Genomic DNA, 22,765 nt, shown 5'->3' with positions numbered 1-22,765 from the left:
GAGTGGGCCTCTACCCCTTACTCCACTTAAATATTCACCAAATAGATAACTTGGGTTTATTTTTAGTGGACCCTTAATATACTGATTTTTTCCTGAAATAGTGAAAGCTAGTTGTTAAGTAAAGCTACCTCTAGTATCCTTTGGATACTAGAATGGCATTTCTGAGAAGAATTGTATGTTTAGGAAACAAGGTACTGTTTTTTTCTCATGCCACACACTTGAAGTATTATTGCCTGGATCTGTCTTCTAGAAGGGAATGTTTGTTTTATTCTTTGTCCTTCCCAAAATACCTTTCTCTGAGGTGCCTTTTGGGAAAAAGTTTGAATAGTACCCATTGTACTTTACTTAAAGAAGTGAAGATAATTAAATATAGTCTAGTGTATGCAAAGTATGGTCTCTGGAGCGGTAGCACCAGCATCTCCTAGGGCTTTGGTAGAAATACACATATTTGGCCCCACCCAAGACCAACTAAATTTTATTTATAGGATCTAGAAATCTGTGTTTAACAAACTTTTCAGGTAATTGTTGTGCATGATAAAGTTTGAGAGGGAATTATCTTAAGGTATGAAGACAACAGCTAGTTCCAGAAGAGCATGGCAGTGCCATTATGTAAAGAGATCATTATAACTATATAAATCTCTTTATTAAATGATATTTTTGAATATTGTCTTCATTATATCTATGATTTCAGATGAGGCTGCACTGGCATATGCTAGAGAGCGATTTTGTTGTCTCTCTCTTAAAAACGTGTTTAAACCTGAATAGGGATATTAACGTTTTAATATCTGATGTCTTTACTTTTTTTTTTTTTTTTTTTAAAGATTTGAGAGAGAGAGAGAGAGAGCAAGTGCAAGCATGAGTTAGGGGAGGAGCAGAGGGAGAAGGAAAGGGAGAAGCAGATTCCCCGCTGAGTAGGGAACCCAATGCAGGAATCCATCCCAGGACCCCAGGATCATGACCACTTGCTCAACCAGCTGAGCCACTGAGGTGCCCCTGATATCTTTACATTTTAAAAATGTAGTTCTATAAATATTTTTGTGTTGCTTCCAATAAATGCAAAGAAATTTACATTTCACTTTTTTTTTGTATTTAGCAATTGTCATATTATTGTAATTTATTATTGTATCTGATTGAAGACACTTGGGGACAGTGTAGTTACAGTGGGAAAGTGTTATCTTTTAACCACCATGGGATGGGTACTGCTTGTGGTTACAGTAAGCACCACATAAAAATAGATGGATGAAAGTTACCTTATCAGTAGGTTGGCCAAAGAAAATGTGACTTATTTGCAAAAATACTAGGAGAATAAGAAAGTGACAGTTCTTAGCAATTGTTATAAATATCTCTGCATAGCACATACTAGCATTACATCTCTCTGCTGTTACCTGAATCAGAGGCTGACCAAAGGGAGATAAGGGGTAGAACCAAATATATTAAGATAAAGGATAGAAGAGGAGCTTGGAGGTGAGAAAGAGTAATGGTGCAAATTGAATAAATGGTGCAAATTGAATAAATAAAAATGCCTGTTAAAAGGCATTTTTAAAGATATTTATCTTCTTTCCACATAACTTTACTATATAGTTGGAAAACAGGAATCAAGAAGTTCATTAGTAAATGTACACACATCGACATTTTGATGCTGATCTTCTTTCAGAGATGTGTATTCTCACAAAGATGATGTCATTTTTTTTTTTTTCCAGTTTGTAAATTTGCCTAAGGCATATCCAACCTAAAAAAGGTTTTGTTGCATGATTTGCTAAATCTGATGGGTACTTTACTAAGACCTTAACTGTAAAAAACTGTTATATTTTCTTCTGTTATTTACAGAGCAAAGATGGTCGACCTTTGCCAGCAAGGGATAAACGCGCCTTAAAACAATTTGAAGAAAGGTTACGAACACTTAGGAAAAGAGAGAGGCACTTAGAATACATTGAAAACAGCTGGTGGACAAAATTTTGTGGTGCTCTGCGTCCCCTGAAGGTAAATGGAGTTTTAAAGAAATTATGTTGTCACTCTTTTTCCAAGTTTATATAGACCTTTTAGAGTAATTGAGTTCTCTTTGTGTGGCATTACAGTGTGGTACTTGTGAGCATGAATTTTGGATGTAAAGTGATTTTGAATCATAGTTCTGTCATTTAGTAGTTCAGGCCAGTTACACACCTCTCTGAGCTTCATTCATTTACTCATGTGTACAGCAAGTGTTATAACAGAGGTGCTGGGAAATTTGAATTAAAATAAAAGTAATGTGGTATGTTGCTAACACATTTTGCAGGTTGGGACTCTCCATAAATACGAGAACTGGGATCCATATTAGAACTCAGGAACCCTAACTGAAAGTAAAAGAATTTGCTTCATTGTTAGATGGTATGTTTCTGAAAATATGTAGAAAGGTATTTTTTAGGACGGAAAACTGTTAATTAATCCTTCCTTCCTCCCTTCCCTTCCTTTCTTTCCTTCTTTTACATCTTTTCTTTTTTGAAACTATCATTTGCTAGCCTTGAATTCTTCAGACAGTGGTACATAAACTCAAGTACCTACATTGAACTAAGGGCATAATAATACAACCCCAAGTCTAAAAAGTAGCTAGAACTTCTGGCCACAGACTTCTGTATTGTCTATTCTGTATCTGGCATTTTAAACACCAAGCTTTGTGTATAATAGTATGCAAGTTGTAATTTAGACAGTGCGATGAATAGACTGGTTTAAGGAAAGTTAGGCAAGATGAAGCTGTAAAGTGGGTTTTGGCTAAGTTTAAAAAAATGTTTGAGACAGCCCTATGAAAGGGTTGGTCAGGTTGAGTTCTGCTTTGTCTTCCTCTTGAAATTAGAATGGAAGTAAGGAAATGCATTGACTGCTCACCTAAAAAGCTGCTTTTTGAAAGAGTTCTTAAAAGATATATTGTAATCCATTAGATCTATTGTGTATTACTTTTTAAATCTTCTGTTAGAATCAGTTTTATTAAAAAGTCACTACTTTTTTGTGGGGTGATTGTCTTTATAATACCAAAAGTATGATGAAACCCTCCTCAGCTGTTTGTTGTTGTTGTTGTTGTTGTTTTAATCTCCTCAACCATATCTTAATTCTCTATTTTTTATATGGCCTTTTTTTTTTAAGATTTTATTCATTTATTTGAGAGAGAGAAAAATCACAAGTAGGAAGAGAGGCAGGCGGGGGGTGGGGGAAGCAGGTTCCCTGCTGAGCAGAGAGCCCGATGCGGGGCTCGATCCCAGGACCCTGAGATCATGACCTGAGCCGAAGGCAGAGGCTTAACCCACTGAGCCACCCAGGCGCACCTATATGGCCTTTTTAATAAATATTTATAACCTGGTCTAACATTAGCTGCCTTGATTTAAACATGCCCTGTCCTATTTCACGGAACCTATTTTTAGAGGGGTTTTTAAATCAACTTATTAAGTATGCAGACTGATTTTGCCAAATACAGATGTGTAGATATGGAAGATCACATTACTCTAAAAAGCTACTTGATGTCTTCGCCTGTCCCACTGAACTCAAACCCCGGATAGCTATTGATGTCCTTCCGTCATTGTGGTTTAGTTTTACGTTTTTATAATTTCATGTAAATGAAATCATAGAGTGTAGTATAATCTTTTTTCTGGCTTTTTTGGTGCAACAAAATATTTCTTGAGTTTTGTCTGTGTTGCGTGTTTTCTTTCAGTAATTCATTCTGTTTTACTGCTGGATAGCGTCCTGGTGTGTATGTCTATGTCACAGTTTGTTTATCCACTCACCTTTTAGTGGAGATTTGAGTTATTTCCAGTTAGAGATTATTAGGAATAATGCTGATGTGAACATCTGTTATAGATGTGTGTTTTCATTTCATTCATTTTTGTTGGGTAAATAGAATTTCTGGGTCTAATGTTTAATGTACATATAACTTTATAAGAAACTGCCAAAGTATTTTCCAAAATGGTTGTACCATTTTCCATTTCCCACAGCAATATGAGATTTCAAATTGCTTCACATCCTTGTCAACTCTTATATTGTAACTTTGTAATAGTCATTCTGATGGATGTATGATACTGTTTCGTTACGGTTTTGATTTGCATTTCCTTGGTGACTAAGGATACTGAGCATTTTTTTAATATTCTTATTGTGTATTTTCTTTAAAATACCTGTGTATATCTTTTGTCCTTTTTAGAAATTAATTGTTTCATGAGTGAGTTACAGGAATTCTTTATATATTCTGCATTAAGTACTTTGTGAAATATATGTATTGTGAATGTTGTCTCTTTATAGCTTGCCTTTATGTTTTCTTAAACTGTCATTCAAAGAGATGTTCCTTAAAATTTTTTTTTGCAATCATTTTTTCATATGTTTTCTTCTGGAAATTTTATGGTTTTAGCTTTATAAATTTTAGGTTCACAGTCCATTTTAAGTTAATTTTGTGGGATGGTATAACCTCAGGGTTTATTTTCCATATGGATATTCAATTGTTTCAGCAGCATTTTTGTAAAGACTCTTCTTTGCTCATTGACGTTCCTTGATACTTTTGTCAAACCAATTGATCATGTATATGTGTGGGTCTATTTCAGGACTTTTTCTTTTGATCCATTGATTCATATGTCATTATGATGAAACTTGATTACTGATTTGTTACACAGTCAGTCAGGAAATCAAGGAGTATAAATTCTTCAGTTTTGTTTTTCTTTTTCAGTATTGTTTTAGCTATGTTAGCTCTTCTGCATGTTCATGTAAATTTTAGAATCAACTTAGAATTCTACAGAATATCCACTGGGATTTCTGTTAGGATTACTTTGAATCTGTAGGCAAATTTGGGGAGAATTGACATTGTAAACTTGAACCAAATGAGAGTTTGTAAGCCACTAAAACTGACACCAGCCTTTTGCAGTGAAGAAAGAAAGGCTATTTATTGTTGTGGCACCACCTAGGATAGCAGGGAGCTAATGCTCTGAAGACCTGAATTACCTGATGGCTTGCAAGTGAAGAGGTTTTTTTTGTTGTTGTTTTGTGTTTTTTGTTTTTTTTTAAGATTTTATTTATTTATTTGACAGAGATCACAAGTAGGCAGGGAAGGGAGAGAGAGAGAGAGGAGGAAGCAAGCTCCTGCTGAGCAGAGAGCCCGATGCTGGGTCAGGGTGGGGCTCAATCCCAGGACCCTAGGATCATGACCTGAGCTGAAGGCAGAGGCTTTAACCCGCTGAGCCACCCGGCGCACCTGCAAGTGAAGGTTTTTAAAGGCAGATTTTGGGGCAGGAGGCCTCCTGAGAAGGTCAAACCCACTGATGGGAGGTCCATGTTAGCTGTTAGCTGATTTGTCTGGTACCCCAGAGGTCTTTTCCATCTCAAAAGGCTCGGAATCTGAAAAATACCTTTATTCTTTATGTTAAAAATTTCTAGTCCATGAACATGAGAACTTTCCATTTATTTATTGTATCTGAAAGTTCTCTTTGCAGTATTTTGTATATTAAGCATAAAGGTCTCTCGAATGTTTTGATAAATTTTTCTGTATTTTTGTTTATACTGTTACACATGATTTTGCTTAATTTCAGTTTTCAGTTTTTAGCTTTTAGTATGTAGAAATTTGTTTTTGTACATTGATGTCATATCATGCAACCTGGCTAACTTATTACTTCTAGTAGTCTTTTTATAGATTCCTAAGGAATTTTTATGTACATGAACATGTTGGCTGCTAAAAGGCAATTTTATTTCTTCCTTTTCAATCTAAGAGTTCCACGTGTTTTTTTTTTTTTTCTTATTACACTGGCTAAAAACCTGCCACACAATCAATTTACCACTTATTATTTTTGTTATATAAATGTATTATTCTTGAATATGGATTGAAATTCTTATCTACCTTTTATTTTCTGGGCCTGTTAGGAATAATAGGAATAATTAGGAACAGGGAGGAGTAATAGGCATGCCTGGAGAAAAACTCTGGGCATATAAACTTATTGTTATATAATTGAGGGTTTAACCTGAATGTGAAGGGATAAGCACTGCTTTGAAATATGAAAATTGTTTATTCATCATTCTATGCACAGTTAATATAATTCAGAAATAGGGAGCCATGTGCTCTTAGTGTCTCTTTAACATTAGGATCCAAGTAGTCCTAGTCAAAGAAAGTAGAGACAGGCTCACTCATTCCTCTGCATTGCTCAGTACATTTTAGAGGTGACAGACCTGTGAGAAGCTCCTGATAGAAAATTTCTTTGAAGTTATGCTCTATCTCAAAATTTTGTACTAGTATTGCCTTTTACTCTGTATTCAAATCCATGTTTATTATAAAATAAATTAGATTTTTTTTTTGCAAATGTAGAAGTTTAGAGTTTGATGATTATACAATTTTTTGGTAAAAATACTATAATTTCTTAAGATTAGATCCCCATGAGATAACTGCTGATCTTGTGATTTCACATTGCCATGTATTTTGTAGGGTATGCATACCTCGTTTCTTCTTTTTTTTTTTTTTTTTTTTTAAGATTTTTATTTATTTGAGAGATGGAACACAAGTGGGGTGGGGGGGAAGGGGCAGAAGGAGAGGGAGAAGCAGGCTTTCCACTAAGCAGGGAGGGAGCCAGATGCCGGGTCTCTATCCCAGGACTCTGGGATTATGACCCAAGCCAAAGGCAGACACTTAACTGCCAGAGCCACCCAGGTGTCCCTGCATACCCATTTCAGAGGCATAGATTTTGCTGTCACATACATCTGGTTTTGAGTGCTTGTTCTGATCCTTACCACCTATATAAACTTGTTACTTAACCTTTCTTTTTCTTTTTTTTTTTTTTTAAAGATTTATTTATTTATTTTTGAGAGAGAGTGCACGCACGCACACATGAGTGCAGGGAGGAGCAGAGGGAGAGAGAAATTTTAGTAGATTCCATGCTGAGTTTGGAGTCTGACATGGGGCTTAGTCTCACAACCCTGAGATCTTGGCCTGAGCCGAAATCGGGAGTCAGATTATTAACCCACTGCACCACCCAGGTGCCTCATTACTTCACCTTTCTAAACCTTAACTTTTCTCATCCTTATAATGGAGTTATATACTTACTTTTTTTTTTGTTATGGGAATTAAAAGAAATAAGGTATGTAGTGTTAGTGCCTTTTGATTGAAACAGCTCAGAAAGCTGCAGGCTGCTATTGTTACAGATCTGTATATAGGATTTTTCAATTTCTTAAATGCTGCCATAGAACTCAAGGGAAAAAAATCCATTTTATGTTGTAGACATTTATAAAACTAAGCATCTAATTAGAATAAGTTAATGGCTTCTTAAAACAACTTTTATATATAATACTGAACACATTTCTAAACATACAGTCTAATGTTAATTAAATACTTCAATAAATTCTCCTCTGACAGGCATTCTATGAGCTTTTACAGCTAATTGGCCTGGGTAACCTATAGATTCACTAGGTTTTAAATATAATTTTTGATTTTATTATATCACTACATTTTATATATATACACACACACACATACACATATATACACACACACTCTAGATATTTGCCTATTCGGGGTATCTTATGTAAGTGAAATTATTCTGTATTTGTTATTTTATGTATGGCTTATTTCAGTTTGTATAATGTCTTCAGGATTCATCCATGTTGTAGATGTATCAAAATTTCATTCCTTTTTAAGACTCAGTAATACTGGGTTATATGTATATTTCACATTTTGTTTATCTGTTGGTGCACATTTGGATCATTTCCAACTTTTGGCTATCGTGAATAGTGCTGCTGTGGTAACTGATGTAAAAGTATGTTTGAGTCCCTGCTTTCAATTCTTCTGCATATATACTTAGAAATGGAATTGCTGGATCATATTTCAGTTTTGTGTTTAGCTTTTTGAGTTATTTTTCACAGAGGCTGTACCCTTTTATATTCCCACCAGAAATGCACATGGCTTTAAGTTTTTCCACATTCTTGGCAAACACTTAATTTTCTGTTGTTTTGATAATAACCAGCCTTATGGTTGTGAAGTGATATATCATTGTGGCTTTGATTTGCATTTCCCTAGTAATTAGTGATGTTGAGCATCTTTTCATTTGATTATTGACCATTTGTATATTTTCTTTATAGAAATGTTCATTCAAGTCCTTTGCCCATTTTTAAAATATTTATATTTTATTGTCAAGTTTTAAGAGTTTTTTTAAAATAATCTGAATATTAACTTCTTATCATATATATGATTTGCAAAGATTTTCTCCCAGTCTTGGGTTGCCTTTTCACTGCATTAATAGTGTCCTTGATACACTAAAGTTTTTAATCTTGATGAAGTTCAATTTATCTAATGTTTTTGTTTTACCGATCCTTCAGTATGCTATCCAAAAAACAATTGCCATGTCCAGTGCCATGAAGATGTTCCCCCTTTATATCCCTAAAAGTTTAATAGTTTCCACTCTTAGGTTTAGGTCTTTTTATATATTGAATTAACTTTTGTATATGGTTAAGGGTAAGAGTCCAGTTTCATTCTTTTGCATTTGGATGACCCTTACCCAGCACCATTTGTTGAAAGGACTGGCCTTCTCCCATTGAATGGTCTTGGCACCATTATCAAACATCACTGGATCATATAGGGGAGAGTTCATTTCTGGGGTCTCTTCCATTGGTTATATATCTGCCTTTATGCCAGTACCAAGCTGTTTTGATTACTGTAGCTTTGTAGTTTTTTTTTAATTAACATATAATATATTATTTGTTTCAGGGGTACACGTCTGTGATTTATCAGTCTTACACAGTTCACAGCACTCACCATAGCACACACCTTCCCCAGTGTCCATCACCCAGCCACCCCATCCCTCCTACCCACCTCCAGCCCAGGAACCCTCAGTTTGTTTCCTGAGATTAAGAGTCTCTTATGGTTTGTCTCCCTCTCTGGATTTGTTTTGTTTCATTTTTCCCTCCCTTCCGCTATGATCCTCTGTCTTGTTTCTCAAATTCCTCAAATCCGTGAGATATGATAGTTGTCTTTCTCTGATTGACTGATTTCACTTAGCATAATACCTTCTAGTTCCCTCTGTGTTGTTGCAAATGGCAAGATTTTTTTTTAAATGGCTGTGTGATATTCCATTGTACACACACACACATCACATCTTCTTTATCCATTCATCTGTTGATGGACATCTAGGCTCTTTCCATAGTTTGGCTATTGTAGACATTGCTGCTATATACATTCAGGTGCATGTGCCTCTATGAATCACTACATTTGTGTCTTTAGAGTAAATACCGAGTGGTGTGATTGCTTGGTTGTAGGGTAGCTCTATTTTCAACTTTTTGAGGGACCTCCATACTGTTGCCAGAGCGACTGTACCAGCTTGCATTCCTACCAACAGTATAGGAGGATTCCTCCTTTCTCTGCATCCTCACCAACATCTGTCATTTCCCACCTTGTTAATTTTAGCCATTCTGACTGGTGTGAGTTGGTATCTCATTGATTTTGATTTCTATTTCCCTGATGCCGAGTGATGTTGAACATCTTTTCATGTGTCTGTTGGCTATTTGGATGTCTTCTTTGTAGAAATGTCAGTTCCTGTCTTCTGCCCAGTTCTTGATTGGATTATTTGTTCTTTGGGTTTTGCCTTTGATGAGTTCTTTACAGATTTTGGATACTAGCCCTTTATCTGATAAGTCATTTGCAAATATCTGCTCCATTCTGTCCATTTTGTCCTTTTGGTTTTGTTGACTGTTTCCTTTGCTGTGCAAAAGCCTTTGATCTTGATGAAATTCCAGTAGTTCATTTTTGCCCTTGCTTCCCTTGTCTTTGGCGATGTTTCTAAAAAGTTGCTATAGGTGAGGTCGAAGAGGTTGTTGCCTGTGTTCTCCTCAAGGATTTTGTTGGGTTCCTGTCTCACAATTAGGTCTTTCATCCATTTTGAATCTTTGTGTGTATGTGTGGTATAAGGAGATGGTCTGGTTTCATTCTTCTGAATGTGGTTGTCAAACTTTTTCAACACCCTAAATGGTGTTGAAACTGTTTTTGTTTAAAAAACAGTCTTTCTTTCCATTGGTTATTCTTTCTTGTTTTGTCAAAGATTAGTTGACCATAGGGTTGAGAGTCCATTTCTGGGCTCTCCATTCTGTTCCACAGATCTGTGTGTCTGTTTTTGTGCCAGTACCACACTGTCTCAATGATTACAGCTTTGTAATAGAGCTTGAAGTCTGGAATCGTGATGCTACCAGCTTTGGTTTTCTTTTTCTACATTCCTCTGGCAATTCAGGGTCTTTTCTGGCTCCATACAAATTTTAGGGATTATTTGCTCCATTTCTTTGAACAGAGTTGATGCTATTTTGATAGGGATTGCATTAAATATGTCAATTGCTCTGGGTAGCACAGACATTTTGACAATATTTGTTCTTCCAATTTATGAACATGGAAAGTTTTTCCATTTCTTTGTGTCTTCCTCCATGTCTTTCATAAGTATTCTATAGTTTTCTGAGTACAGATTCTTTGCCTCTTTGGTTAGATTTATTCCTAGGTATCTTATGGTTTTGGGTGCAGTTAGAAATGGGATCGACTCCTTAATTTCTCTTTCTTCTATCTTGCTGTTGGTATATAGAAATGCAACTGATTTCTGTGCACTGATTTTATATCCTGACACTATACTGAATTCTTGTGTGAGTTCTAGCATTTTGGGGGTGGAGACTTTTGGGTTTTCTATAAAAGTTTCATATCATCTTCAGAGAGTGATAGTTTGATGACTTCTTTGCCAATTCAGATGCCTTTAATTTCTTTTTGTTATCTGATTGCTGAGGCTAGGACTTCTAGTACTATGTTGAGTAGCAGTGGTGATATTAGACATTCCTGCCATATTCCTGACCTTAAAGGAAAAGCTCTCAGTATTTTCCCATTGAGAATGGTATTCACTGTGGGTTTTTCATGGATGGCTTTGATGATATTGAGGTACGTACCCTGTATCCCTACACTTTGAAGAGTTTTGATCAGGAAAGGATGCTGTACTTTGTCAAAAGCTTTTTCAGCATCTATTGAGAGTATCATATCAGCAAGTTCTTGTTCTTTCTTTTATTAATGCATTTTATCACATAGATTGATTTGTGAATGTTGAACCAACCTTGCAGCCCTGGAATAAATTCCACTTGGTCATGTTGAATAATCCTTTTAATGTACTGTTCGATCCTACTGGCTAATATTTAGGTGAGAATTTTTGCATTCATGTTCCTCAACAATGGTGGTTTGTAATTCTCCTTTTTGATGGGGTCTTTGTCTGGTTTGGGATGAAGGTAACGCTGGACTCATAAAATGAGTTTGGAAGTTTTCCTTCCATTTCTGTTTTTTGGAACAGTTTCAGGAGAATAGGTAGTAATTCTTCTTTAAATGTTTGGTAGAATTCCCCAGGGAAGCCATCTGGCCCTGGGCTCTTGTTTGTTAGGAGATTTTTGATGACTGCTTCAATTTCTTTAATGGTTATGGGTCTGTTCAGGTTTTCTATTTCTTCCTGGTTTGGTTTTGGTAGTTTATATGTCTCTAGGAATGCATCCATTTCTTCTGGATTGCCTTAATTTGCTGGCATATAGTTGTTCATAATTTGTTCTTATAATTGTTTGTGTTTCTTTAACATTGGTTGTGATATCTCCTTTTTCATTCATGATTTTATTTATTTGGGTCCTTTCTGTCGTCTTTTTGATAAGTCTGGCCAGGGGTTTATCAGTCTTATTTGTTCCAAGAACCCACTCCTACTTTCTTGATCTGTTCTACTGTTCTTTTGGTTTCTATTTCATTGATTTCTGCTCTGATCTTTATGATTTCTTTTCGCCTGCTGGGTTTAGGCTTTGTTTGCTGTTCTTTCTCCATCTCCTTTAGGTGTGGGGGTAGGTTGTATATTTGAGACCTTTCTCGTTTCTTGAGAAAGGCTTGTATAGCTATATACTTTCATCTCAAGACCACCTTTGCTGTGTCCCAAAGATTTTGAACAGTTGTATTTTGACTTTTATTTGTTTCCATGAATTATTTTCAGTTCTTCTTTAATGTTCTGATTGACTCATTTATCTTTAGTAGGATGCTCTTTAGCCTTCATGCATTTGAGTTCTTTCCATATTTCCTCTTGTGATTGAGTTCTAGCTTCAGAGCATTGTGGTCTGAAAATATGCAGGGAATGATTGTAATCTTTTGATACTGGGTGAGACCTGATTTGTGACCCAAGATGTGATCTATTCTGGAGAATGTTCCATGTGCACCAGAGAAGAATGTGTATTCTGTTGCTTTGGGATGGAGTGTTCTGAATAGAACTGCGATGTCCATCTGGCCCAGCATGTCATTTAAGGCCTTTATTTTCTTGTTGATATTTTGCTTGCATGATCTGTCCATTTCAGTGAGGAGGGTGTTAAAGTCCCCTACTATTGTTTTTTATTGTCGATGTGTTTCTTTGGTTTTGTTATTGGTTTATAAGTTGTCTGTTCCTATGTTAGGGGCATAGATATTTAAAATGGTTAGATCTTCTTGTTGGACAGACCCTTTGAGTATGATATAGTGTCCTTCCTCATCGCTTAATTATAATCTTTGGCTTAAAATCTGATTTATCTGATATAAGGATTGCCACCCCAGCTTTTCTTTTGATGTCCATAAGCATGGTAAATTGTTTTCTACCCCCTCACTTTAAATTTGGAGGTGTCCTTGGGACTAAAATGAGTTTCTTGTAGACTGTATATTGATGGATCTTGTTTTTGTTTTTGTTTTAATCCATGCTGATACCCTGTGTCTTTTGACTGGGACATTTAGCCCATTTATATTAAGGATAGCTATTGAAAGGTAGGAATTTAGTGCCATTGTATTGCCTGTAGGGTGACTTTTACTGTACCTTGTCTCTACACCTTTCTGGTCTACTATTAGGCTCTCTCTTTGCTTAGAGGACTCCTTTCAGTATTTCCTGTAGGGCTGCTTTGGTGTTTGCAAATTCTTTTAATTTTTGTTTGTCCTGGAAGCTTTTTATCTCTCCTTCTATTTTCAATGGTAACCTAGCTGGATATAGTATTCTTTGGCTGGATATTTTTCTCATTTAGTGCTTTGAATATATCATGCCAGTTCTTTCTGGTTTGCCAGGTCTCTGTGGATAAGTGTGCTGCCAGTCTAGTATTTGTACCATTGTATGGTACAGACTTCTTGTCCTGAGATGCTTTCAGGTTTATTCTCTTTGTCAGTAAGACTTGTAAGTTTTACTATTAGATGATGGGCTGTGGGCCTATTGTTACTGATTTTGAGAGGGATTCTCTGTGCCTCCTGGATTTTGATGCTTGTTCCCTTTGCCATTTTAGGGAAATCTCTTGTATAATTTGCTCCATTATACCTTCTGCCCCTCTTTTCTTTCTTCTTCTTCTGGAATCCCAATTATTCTAATATTGTTTCATCTGATGGTATCACTTATCTCTCGAATTCTCTTAGATGTCCAGTTGTTGTTTGTCTTTTTCTCAGCTTCTTTGTTCTCCAGCATTTGGTCTTCTATATCACTAATTCTCTCTTCTGCCCCATTTATCCTAGCAGTTAGAGCCTCCATTTTTTAGTTCACCTCATTAATAGCCTTTTTTATTTCAGTTTGGTTATATTTTCTTTAATTTCTCCTGAAGTGGATTCTTTAGTATCTTCTCTGCTTTTTTTCAAGGCCAGCCGATATCTTTATAATCGTCATTCTGAACTCTAGTTCTGACACCTTACTAATGTCCGTATTGATTAGGTTCCTGGGAGTCGGTACTGCTTCTTTTCTTTTGAGGTGAGTTTTTCTGTTTTGTCATTTTGTCCAGAGAAGAGTAGATGAATGAGAGAAAAAAATGCTAAAAAGGTAACAGTGACCCCTGGAAAATACACATTTTCAGAAAGTGGTCGCTTTTCTGTTCATAGAATTGTTGTTATTCTTTTCTTCAATCTCCAGTTGAGTTTGTGGGTGTTCTGAATGGTTTCATAACTATCTAGCTGAATACCTGGGACCAGATGAAATTTAGGTCTCTTACTCCTCTGCCATTGTGCTCCTCTGTAGTAAGTTTTGAAGTAAGGAAGTATGAGGCTTATAGCTTCTTCTTCTGTAAGATTGTTTTGGCTATTTGAGGTTTTTAGAAATTCCATATGAATTTTAGGATGGGTTTTTCTATTTCTGCAAAAAAAAATACCACTTTTGCAAAAACACCTTTGTACTTTTCATAGGCATTGTGTTCATTCTCTAGATCACTTTCAGTGATATTGTTATTTTAACGACATTAAGGCTTTAAGTACATTAACGTGGCATGTCTTTACATTTACTTATGTCTACTTGAGTTTCTTTCAGCAGTGTTTTGTAGTATTCAGTGTATTAAGTCTTTTGTCTCTTCATTTATTAAATTTATTCTTAAGCATTTTATTTGGTTCTGTTTATTTGAATCAGACCCATAATAAAGAAGTAGCAAAATTTTTATTTCTGCTTGTCCCACCAATATCCTAACCCCCCAACACATATACAAACATAAACATAACAAAATTTCATAAGGTAAGCAAACAGTGAAAATAATTTCATCATACACAGACAGTGCATTGTTGTTTTGAAGTTGTATGGGGATATTTTAATTTTTCTTTACTGATATTTTTGTCATGTCATTTTACCCTTTGAAATTTACTGTGAATTATGTTTAAAGATGTAGCAGATTTTCTTTCTCAGAATAATACTTAAAGCATATCTGTTTTTGCTTTGGTGGTGTTGGTTTGTTTTAGGCCATACCATTTGAGTATGTCTAAAGACAAAGACTGGCACTTTCTAACTTTAAAGAAGTCTTATTAAGTATTTTATTGGAAGTATAATTGTGCATTCCAGGTTTTTGCTTGATCGCTATTGATAGGTATAGTTTAGTGTAGGTGTTTCTTAAAATCTGTTTTGGGTGGTTTAAGTTGGTAGTAATTGTGCTAAAAAAGTTCCGGTAACCTGCAGTGTCTTGTAGATTACCAGTAAATTTATGGTATGGACATTGAAGTTCATATAAGAATAAACCCACTAGTCAGCAACCTAACCCATTTTTATATTAGTACAGTCATGAAACTCAAGGATATAGAAAACCTTGGATTGGGTCTTGGAAATAAGTGAGTGAACAATACATACCTTGTTTTTTGTGTTTGTGTTGAAGAACAACCTGTTTAATATATATGGTTGATTCATTAACATTGAACTTAAGATTACCAGTAGTATAACTCATACCTGAACAAGGCTTACCTAACACATGTACTTTCTCAGTAATCATAGCCATCTTAGTCTTAGTAACACTAGATAGCACTTCATCACTGTACATGGGGCTGTTTGAAAGACCAAAAGTACCAACACAAAAGCACAAAAATGTAAAGAATGTAACACTAAATAGAGAAGGGATACTTGTTTACAGTATGTGAGCTGAAATAAAGTGTTGCCTTGTTGTGCAAGTTGGGAACTTGCATATCAGGTGACTTAGATTTTTTATTACTTTGCACATATCCCAGAAGACCACAAGTGCCACAAGTATTGATTTTAAGTTTATAAATAAGTTTTAATGAGTAGATGGGTTTGCAGATTCAGATCTGCAAATGAGAATCAACTGTACTTATAAGTAAAAACAAAACAAAAACCCCCAAATCCAGCAAGTGTTTTCTCCAGCTCTTACTGTAAAACTTTGTGTTTAAACAAAAGATGATTTGGGGAAAATTGCATGAGAGATAGAAGAGATTTGGAGGTTGAGCATAATAAGAGTGATCTGAAATTCCATAAAAGTTAAATAAACTAGTCAAACACATAAAAAAAATAATAAATGTTGTATGATTCCAGTTATGTGAGGTATCTAGACTGGTCAAATTCAGAAACTGAAGGAATGATGGCTAATGGGAGCTGGGGAGAGAGACATGGAGAGTTGTTGAATTGATGCAGAGTTTCAGTTTTGCAAGATAGAATTCTTGGGGATTGATTGTACAAACATGTGAATGTATTTAACACTACTAAACTAACCTTAAAAAAAGGTTAAGATGTAAATTTTATGTTATGTATCTTTTACCACTATTTTAAAAATAGAAACAAAAAACAAATGGCCAAAAACCAGGGAGAAATGAAGAGTCAGACTGTCTGAAAAAAATGGGAGGAAAACACAGTTAATTTCAGAAATGAAAAAAAATTATAGGGTGTCCAAAGGAGAATAGAAGCAAATAAATTTAGTAAGTGGCACTGAATAAAGGTATGTAACAACCAAGAGAAAGAAAACAAGGTGAAATAAAAAGGATCAAAAAGCGTTGAAATGCAAGGGAAAGAGAAACTACATGTTTAATTGGTGTCCATGTAGTAACAAAACAAAACAAATTAGCGGAGCTAATATTTAAAGCCATATTCCAAAAACCCACTTAAAAATACACATACATAGATCTCCATATTGAAATAGCCACCTTGTACCTGGGAAAATTTTATGTGCATTTTTCTAGTAACACTGCCTTTAAAATTAACGAAGAGCCCTCAAGATTTCCAAGTAAAAAAATCAACTGACTTTACAAGGACAACATAGTTAGAATCAGACTCCTCAAAAAACATGATAAAGCAAGGCAAGAATGGGAGAAACTTAAAAAAAAGTTTCAGTGAAAAAGTATGAAGCCAGAAGTTTATATATAGCCAAACTATCTTCTAGAAAAACAGTTTTTAAACATTTAAAACTCAGAGAATTCTGTACTCATGTGCTCTTGAGAAAGCCACTAATTGCCAAGTTCTAACCAACCAAAGAAGTGAGAGGAAAAACATCAGCAAAAGAAATAAAGGTGAATATTTAATATTGCAGATCTGTGAAGAAAAGATGTAGGCAAGGATGAGACTGTATAAACATTATTCTGATTAAACAAATCTTTCAATTAAGAAAGGAAAAAGAGAAATAGGATTTCTTATAGATTATTGTGTGGGGAGTTAGGTGGAAATTGGATACATAAAAACTAAACAACTCCATACCAAAGGGCTAAATAAGAAAATTGAAGTACACCTAAACAAAAGTATAAATCTTCTTGACAAAAAGGAACTAAAAGAGTGAAGAACACACATTAAGTAAGAAACACAAGAAATATACACACAGTTCTCAGACAGTAAGACTGTTTAGATTAATGTTTCAGGCATGTCAATAAATATGAATGGAACTAACTCACTATTAAAAGAAAAATTTTAATTTTCCTCAGAAAGCAAGATAGAACTATATGCCGTTTAAAGGAGACACCTAAAACAGATTGACAAAGGCTAAAAACGTGTATTGAAAGATATGTGAGGCTTGTGGAAATAATAAGAAAGCATATAGTGATCTTGGTGTCAGATAAAGTAGAATTTCAAGCTTAAAGACGTTAAATCCAACAAAAGATATGTATGTGGTAGTCAGAATCCCTTCTTCTCTCCCCAGTGAGTTCCATTCACTAATCCGTGGAACCCTTAGAATGTTACATGAAGTGGCGAAGGGGACTGTGCAGATGCATTTATGGTTACAGACTTCACTGAGGTAATCCTGGATTATCTGAGTGGGCCCAGTCTAATAACATGAGCTTTAAAAATCATAGAACTTTTTTTTGGCTAGAGTTAGAGAGATAGTTAAAAATGTGTGAAAGATTTGACTTGCCATTACTAATTTGAAAATGAAGGGGGCAGTATGAGAAGGAATTCCAGCAGCTTAAGGAATTGGGAGGCTCCCCGTTGATAGCCAGCAAAGACTATTGGCCTTGTCACCTCAAGGAACTGAATTCTGTGAACAATCTCAAAGAGCATGAAGTGATTCTTCCCCAGAGTCTGTAGAAGGGAATACAGCTCTGTTGACAACTTGGTATTATGCGACCTTAAGCAAAGAACCAGCAGTACTATGCTGTGCGTGTATTTCTGACCTACAGAATAATAAGTAGTTGCTGTTTTAAGCCACTAAATTTGTAGTAGTTTGTCAGTGTAGCAATAGAAAACTAATATACCTGTTAATATGAAAATTCACAAGTTGCAAGGAAGATAAAATAGTTATGTTCCAAAGAACACAGTAGCCAATCTTACGAAGCAAGAAGTATGAGAGATCAAGGAGACATAGATTGAAATATGTTAACAGCATGAGAATAACATAACACCATACTCAGGGGAAGATATATGAGGTGCACAAAATTGAGTAAGATTATAGAAGACCTAAATTTAATCAATAAGGTGTATCATAACTTTTGAACTTTACATCCCAATAACAGCAACTGTACCTTCTCTCCAAGTGCACATGGAATATTCACTAAATTGATCATATATTGTGTCATGAAGAAGCTGTCAGTGAATTCTACAGAGTAAATGTATTACAAACAACTCTTCCCTGATTGCAGTGCAGCATTAAAACTAGAAATTACAACAAAATCGATAAGCTAAGGCACTTTTCACTTGGAAATTAACTTTATATTCAGCAACTCTTGGGTGAAAGGAAAGGAGAAAAACAAATTGCAAAATTTCAAAAATGAATGATGGAAACATCGTATTAGAATCTATGGGATACATTTGAAACAGTGTTCAGGAAATAGTGATCAGGAAATTCAAAGCCATAAGCACACTTATTCATAAAAATAAAAGGATAAAAACATACACACTAAATTCCAAGCACAAAAGGTGAGCAAAGTAAACCAAAAGAAAACACAAGGAAAAAAAACCAACATAAAAGCAGAAAATAATCAGAGAGGAAAAGCAGATCAGTTAATATAATTTCTATGTGTATGTTTTAATTAATAATAAAACATTATTAATTTAATAAATAGATAAAACACTAACTGCATTGAAAGAAGACAGGGCTGATTGGAGAAATGGTACTGAGACAGGTGCTAGGAAAATATATAAGCCCACACCTGCTTTTGTCAGAAGGAGAGGATGTTCTGAGGAGTAGCTGGGGTATGATAAAAGGAACTAGCTTAAAGGGGCTCCCACTTCCTAACTCTGGGACCATTTAAGTATCAAAATATATGAATATATTGATATTTATTAAATGAGTAAATGGAGAAAGGAAAGCTCTTCCCTGCTATGGAATCCTAATAAATGTAGAATGAGTAGCAGAAAATCAGTATTTGGTAAACACAACATACTGCTTCTTGGAAGGGACATAAATGAATACTAAAATTAGAAGGTGAGAGTTTGGAGAAAATAGGATATTCCCATAATCTCAGACTATATCTCTACAAGACTTACTAATTTTACAAAGAGGACCGTAGTCGTTTTACAGTGGAGAAATATGACCAGAACTATCTTAACCATGTGATCCAAGTTAAACTCATCAGTAATGAGGCAATAGGTATGATTGTTCTTCTGTCATTTTTGCTAAAAATACATGAGCTGAATTAAGTGTGAGGAAATAGGCAACCCACGTTGAAGGACAACACAGCTAACTGCCTTCTACTCCTCAAAATCTAAAGGTCATGAAAATAAAAGCTTTTTAGGAACTGGTCCAAATTAAAGGATGCTAAACAGAAATGCTAAACAAAAGCAATGTATAATGCTGAATTTATTTTGATCCAGGAAAAAAAAAAGCAGCTTTTTTTTGTGGAACAATTGACGTTTGAATAAGGTCTATAGATTAGATAATAGCATTCTATCAGTATTAATTTCTTGATTTTGACAATTGAAATATGATAATGTGAAAGAATTTGCTTTTAGAGATAGGTATTAAAGTATATTTCTGCAACTCATTCTCAAAAATAATAGTTCAGCCAGATAGATGGAGAATGATAAAGCAAAGTAAATGTTATGATTTGTTGAATCTGGTTGGAAGGTGTATCGAAATTCTTTGTGCAATTTTTGCAGTTTTCTCCATATATCTGAAATTATGCTAAAATAAAGCATTAAAGTCTTAACTCTTACTAGATTTCCCCTACTTCCTTACCCCCAGTTTTTGGCATTATCCTTACCACTTCCATTTGAAAGTCTCTTCCATCAGAATAGTATTGAACTGAAGAAATTGCTTCTAATATAAGGAAAATTGTAACCATGACCAAGTATCATAAGCTGGTACTACATTGACAAATCACCATGAGGATCTTTGCAATAGTAATAATTTTATTTTTTAAAATTTATTTATTTATTTATTTTTATTATGTTAGTCACCATACAGTACATCTTTAGTTTTTAATGTGTTCCAGGATTCATTGTTTACATGTAACACCCAGTGTTCCATGCAATATGTTGCAAATATTTTATTTGTAATATAATAATTTATAGCCAGAGCTGAATATTACTGATTTTCTAACTTTTAAAAAAATTTTGTAGAACATTTGCAACCTATAAAACTTCTTAGATCTATAACTTACAAACTATATTAAATTTGATAGTGGAAATTGTATGTTCTTACCTTCTACCCATGAGGAAAGTCTTGAAGACTAATTGATTTGGTCTCTAGAGTTAGGGGACTGAGACCCATGGCCACTGGCTATGTAATACTTAAAATATAATGTCAGATGGTGCTATGTAATACTTGACGTATGATGTCCGATAGCCTCTGGAGAGAAGAAAGTTCAGTTTGGGTTAAAGTTTCAATCCAGTTCTCCATTCCAAAATTCTCTTTTCAAACTTTTAACCTGGGTTTACTTGGTATCTTTTTAATGTAGTCATCTAACATTCTAAATGACTTTTTTAAGGCACAGCTTCTCAATTTTAATGTAAGTATTCCTCAGGAATCTTGTTAAAATACAGGTTGTGATCTAGTCCACCTGAATTAGGCCCCAAAAGTATGCATTTCTAACAAGTTCCCAGGTGATACTGATTCTACTGGTCCATGACCACTCTTCAGTTAACAAGATTCTAAGCAATTTTAAAGAAGGAATGCTTCTGTTTCCTAACCTCATTCTTATTAAATAGTTAGAAAACTACAATTTTTTTTTAAAACATTCTTGATACCAGCTATTGCTTTTGGCGAAAAAGGAAAAAGTACATGGTATTTTACTTAAGGTAACATCAATAATAAAATACAATAGAAATTACTTTAATTTTATCCTTTAACTTTTGTTTGAATTTCTAGATGTATGGCACCTTTCTTCTGTTTTTGATCATATTCCTGGATATACAAAAGTTATTTATGGATATGGGAAATTAACCTATCAAATCTGATAAGAGTTGTGTCTTAAATAAAAAAAAGAAAAACAGCTCACCTATATTATTTCTTTTATATTGCTTGGAAGTTTTGTTTCACATTGTCAGATGATACCAAGTTCTAGGATAAGAGATTTATTTTAAGCTAATAAGCATCTTAAAATAATTTGAAGAGAATGATAAGTTTATTTTTGCTAAAACAATAGCTTATTCATGCTCCTTTCTAATACCATGCAGGGTTCAGTTTAAATCAGACTTTCCCCATCTCAGCATCTTTGACATTTGCGGCCCAATAGTGCTTTGTTGGAGAGGCTGAGTACTGTCCTGTGCATTGTAGGGTGTTTAACAGCATTCCTTAGCCTCATTCTTATCTGCTTGTTGTAACCTTCCCTCCCCCTAAATCATGGCAGGCTTTCTGTAAACATGGTCAAATGTCCTTTGAAGGGGGATTTGTCCAGTTTAGAACAACTGATTTAAATGAAAAGAACACAGGGTTTTTAAAACTTAATGTTAAAGGGGAAGGGAAGAGATTTTGGGGAATGGTAATGCTTTTCATGACATAGAGGAACTTAAATTTTCTTTGCAGGTAATGGAGAATTTTCTAGCCAGTTGATCCATCATTGGTTTAGGTAACATCGCATGTAAAGTTAGTAGCATTAACAGTATTTTTACTCTGACAAAAGTAATGTCTTACTTGTTATTCTTCATAGATTATAACATTTTACCTTTTTACTGTGCTTTAACAAAAATAACATGATTTTTATCTGATTAATACACAGGAAAAAATTGGTTTCTTTTCTATATATTTATATTTCTAAAACAACATTTTTTAAGAGGTCAGTTTTTCCCAACTTGATCTGTAAATTTAGTACAATTCCAATGAAAACCCCAGCAAGGTATTTTGTGGATATTGACAAATTGATTTTAAAACAGATGGGGAGGAAAAAAGACCCAGAATAGCCTGCACAATACTTAAGGACAAAGTCAGAGGACTGATACCATTCAACTTCAAGACTTCCTATAAAGCTACAGTAATCAAGACAGCATAGTATTGGTGGAAGAAGAGATGTATAGACCAGTGCAACAGAATAGAGAAATAGACCCATGCTGTAGTCAGCTGATCTTTGATAAAGAAGCAAAGACAATTCATTAGAGAAAGGATAGTCTTTTCAACAAGTGGTGCTGAAAAAATTTGGCATTTATAAAAAAAAAAGTGAATCAAGACATAGACCTTATACCTTTCACAAAACTTAACTCAAAGTGAATTATGGACCCAATATATTAAAAAAAAAACTATAAAACTTATAGGAAGTAATGTAGAAGAAAATCTAGCTTACCTTAGTTTTTGAATACGTCACTAAAGCCTGATCCATGAAGGAAAAACTTGATAACTTTACTTCACTAAAATTAAAAACTTCTGCTCTGTGAAGGACACTGTTAAGAGAATAAAAAGGTCACAAACTGAGAGAAAATATTTGCAGAATGCATATCTGATAAAGGGCGTCAATCCAAAATATACAAAATACTCCTAAAACTCAATGATAAGAAATTACCCAATTTTTTAAAAAAGGGTGAGCCTGGTGGTGGGTATTAAGTAGGGCACATATTTTATGTTATGTTATGTTATGTTATGTTATGTTATGTTATGTTAATTAAGGGGGAGCCCTGGGTGGGCTGCATAAACAGTGAATCTTGTAACACTGAAAAAAATATATAATTTTTAAAAAATGGGCCAAAGTTGACACACCCATCCCAAA

The 22,765-nt window shown here is 34.6% G+C and overlaps 1 protein-coding gene across 1 annotated transcript in view; it reads left to right on the top strand.

The window, feature by feature from the left end:
* LMBRD1 (LMBR1 domain containing 1) overlaps positions 1-22,765 on the top strand; it is a 133,404-nt gene that overhangs the window by 69,791 nt on the left and 40,848 nt on the right. Inside the window, exon 9 of the mRNA XM_032340379.1 lies at positions 1,828-1,980. Coding sequence (XP_032196270.1) covers positions 1,828-1,980 — 153 coding nt within the window. The remainder of the gene's footprint in view (positions 1-1,827; positions 1,981-22,765) is intronic.

Source organism: Mustela erminea, chromosome 4, assembly GCF_009829155.1.
Source record: "Mustela erminea isolate mMusErm1 chromosome 4, mMusErm1.Pri, whole genome shotgun sequence".
NCBI lineage: Eukaryota > Metazoa > Chordata > Mammalia > Carnivora > Mustelidae > Mustela > Mustela erminea.
The sequence above is the reverse complement of the archived record's forward strand: the minus strand, read 5'-3'. Positions and strand labels throughout refer to the sequence as shown.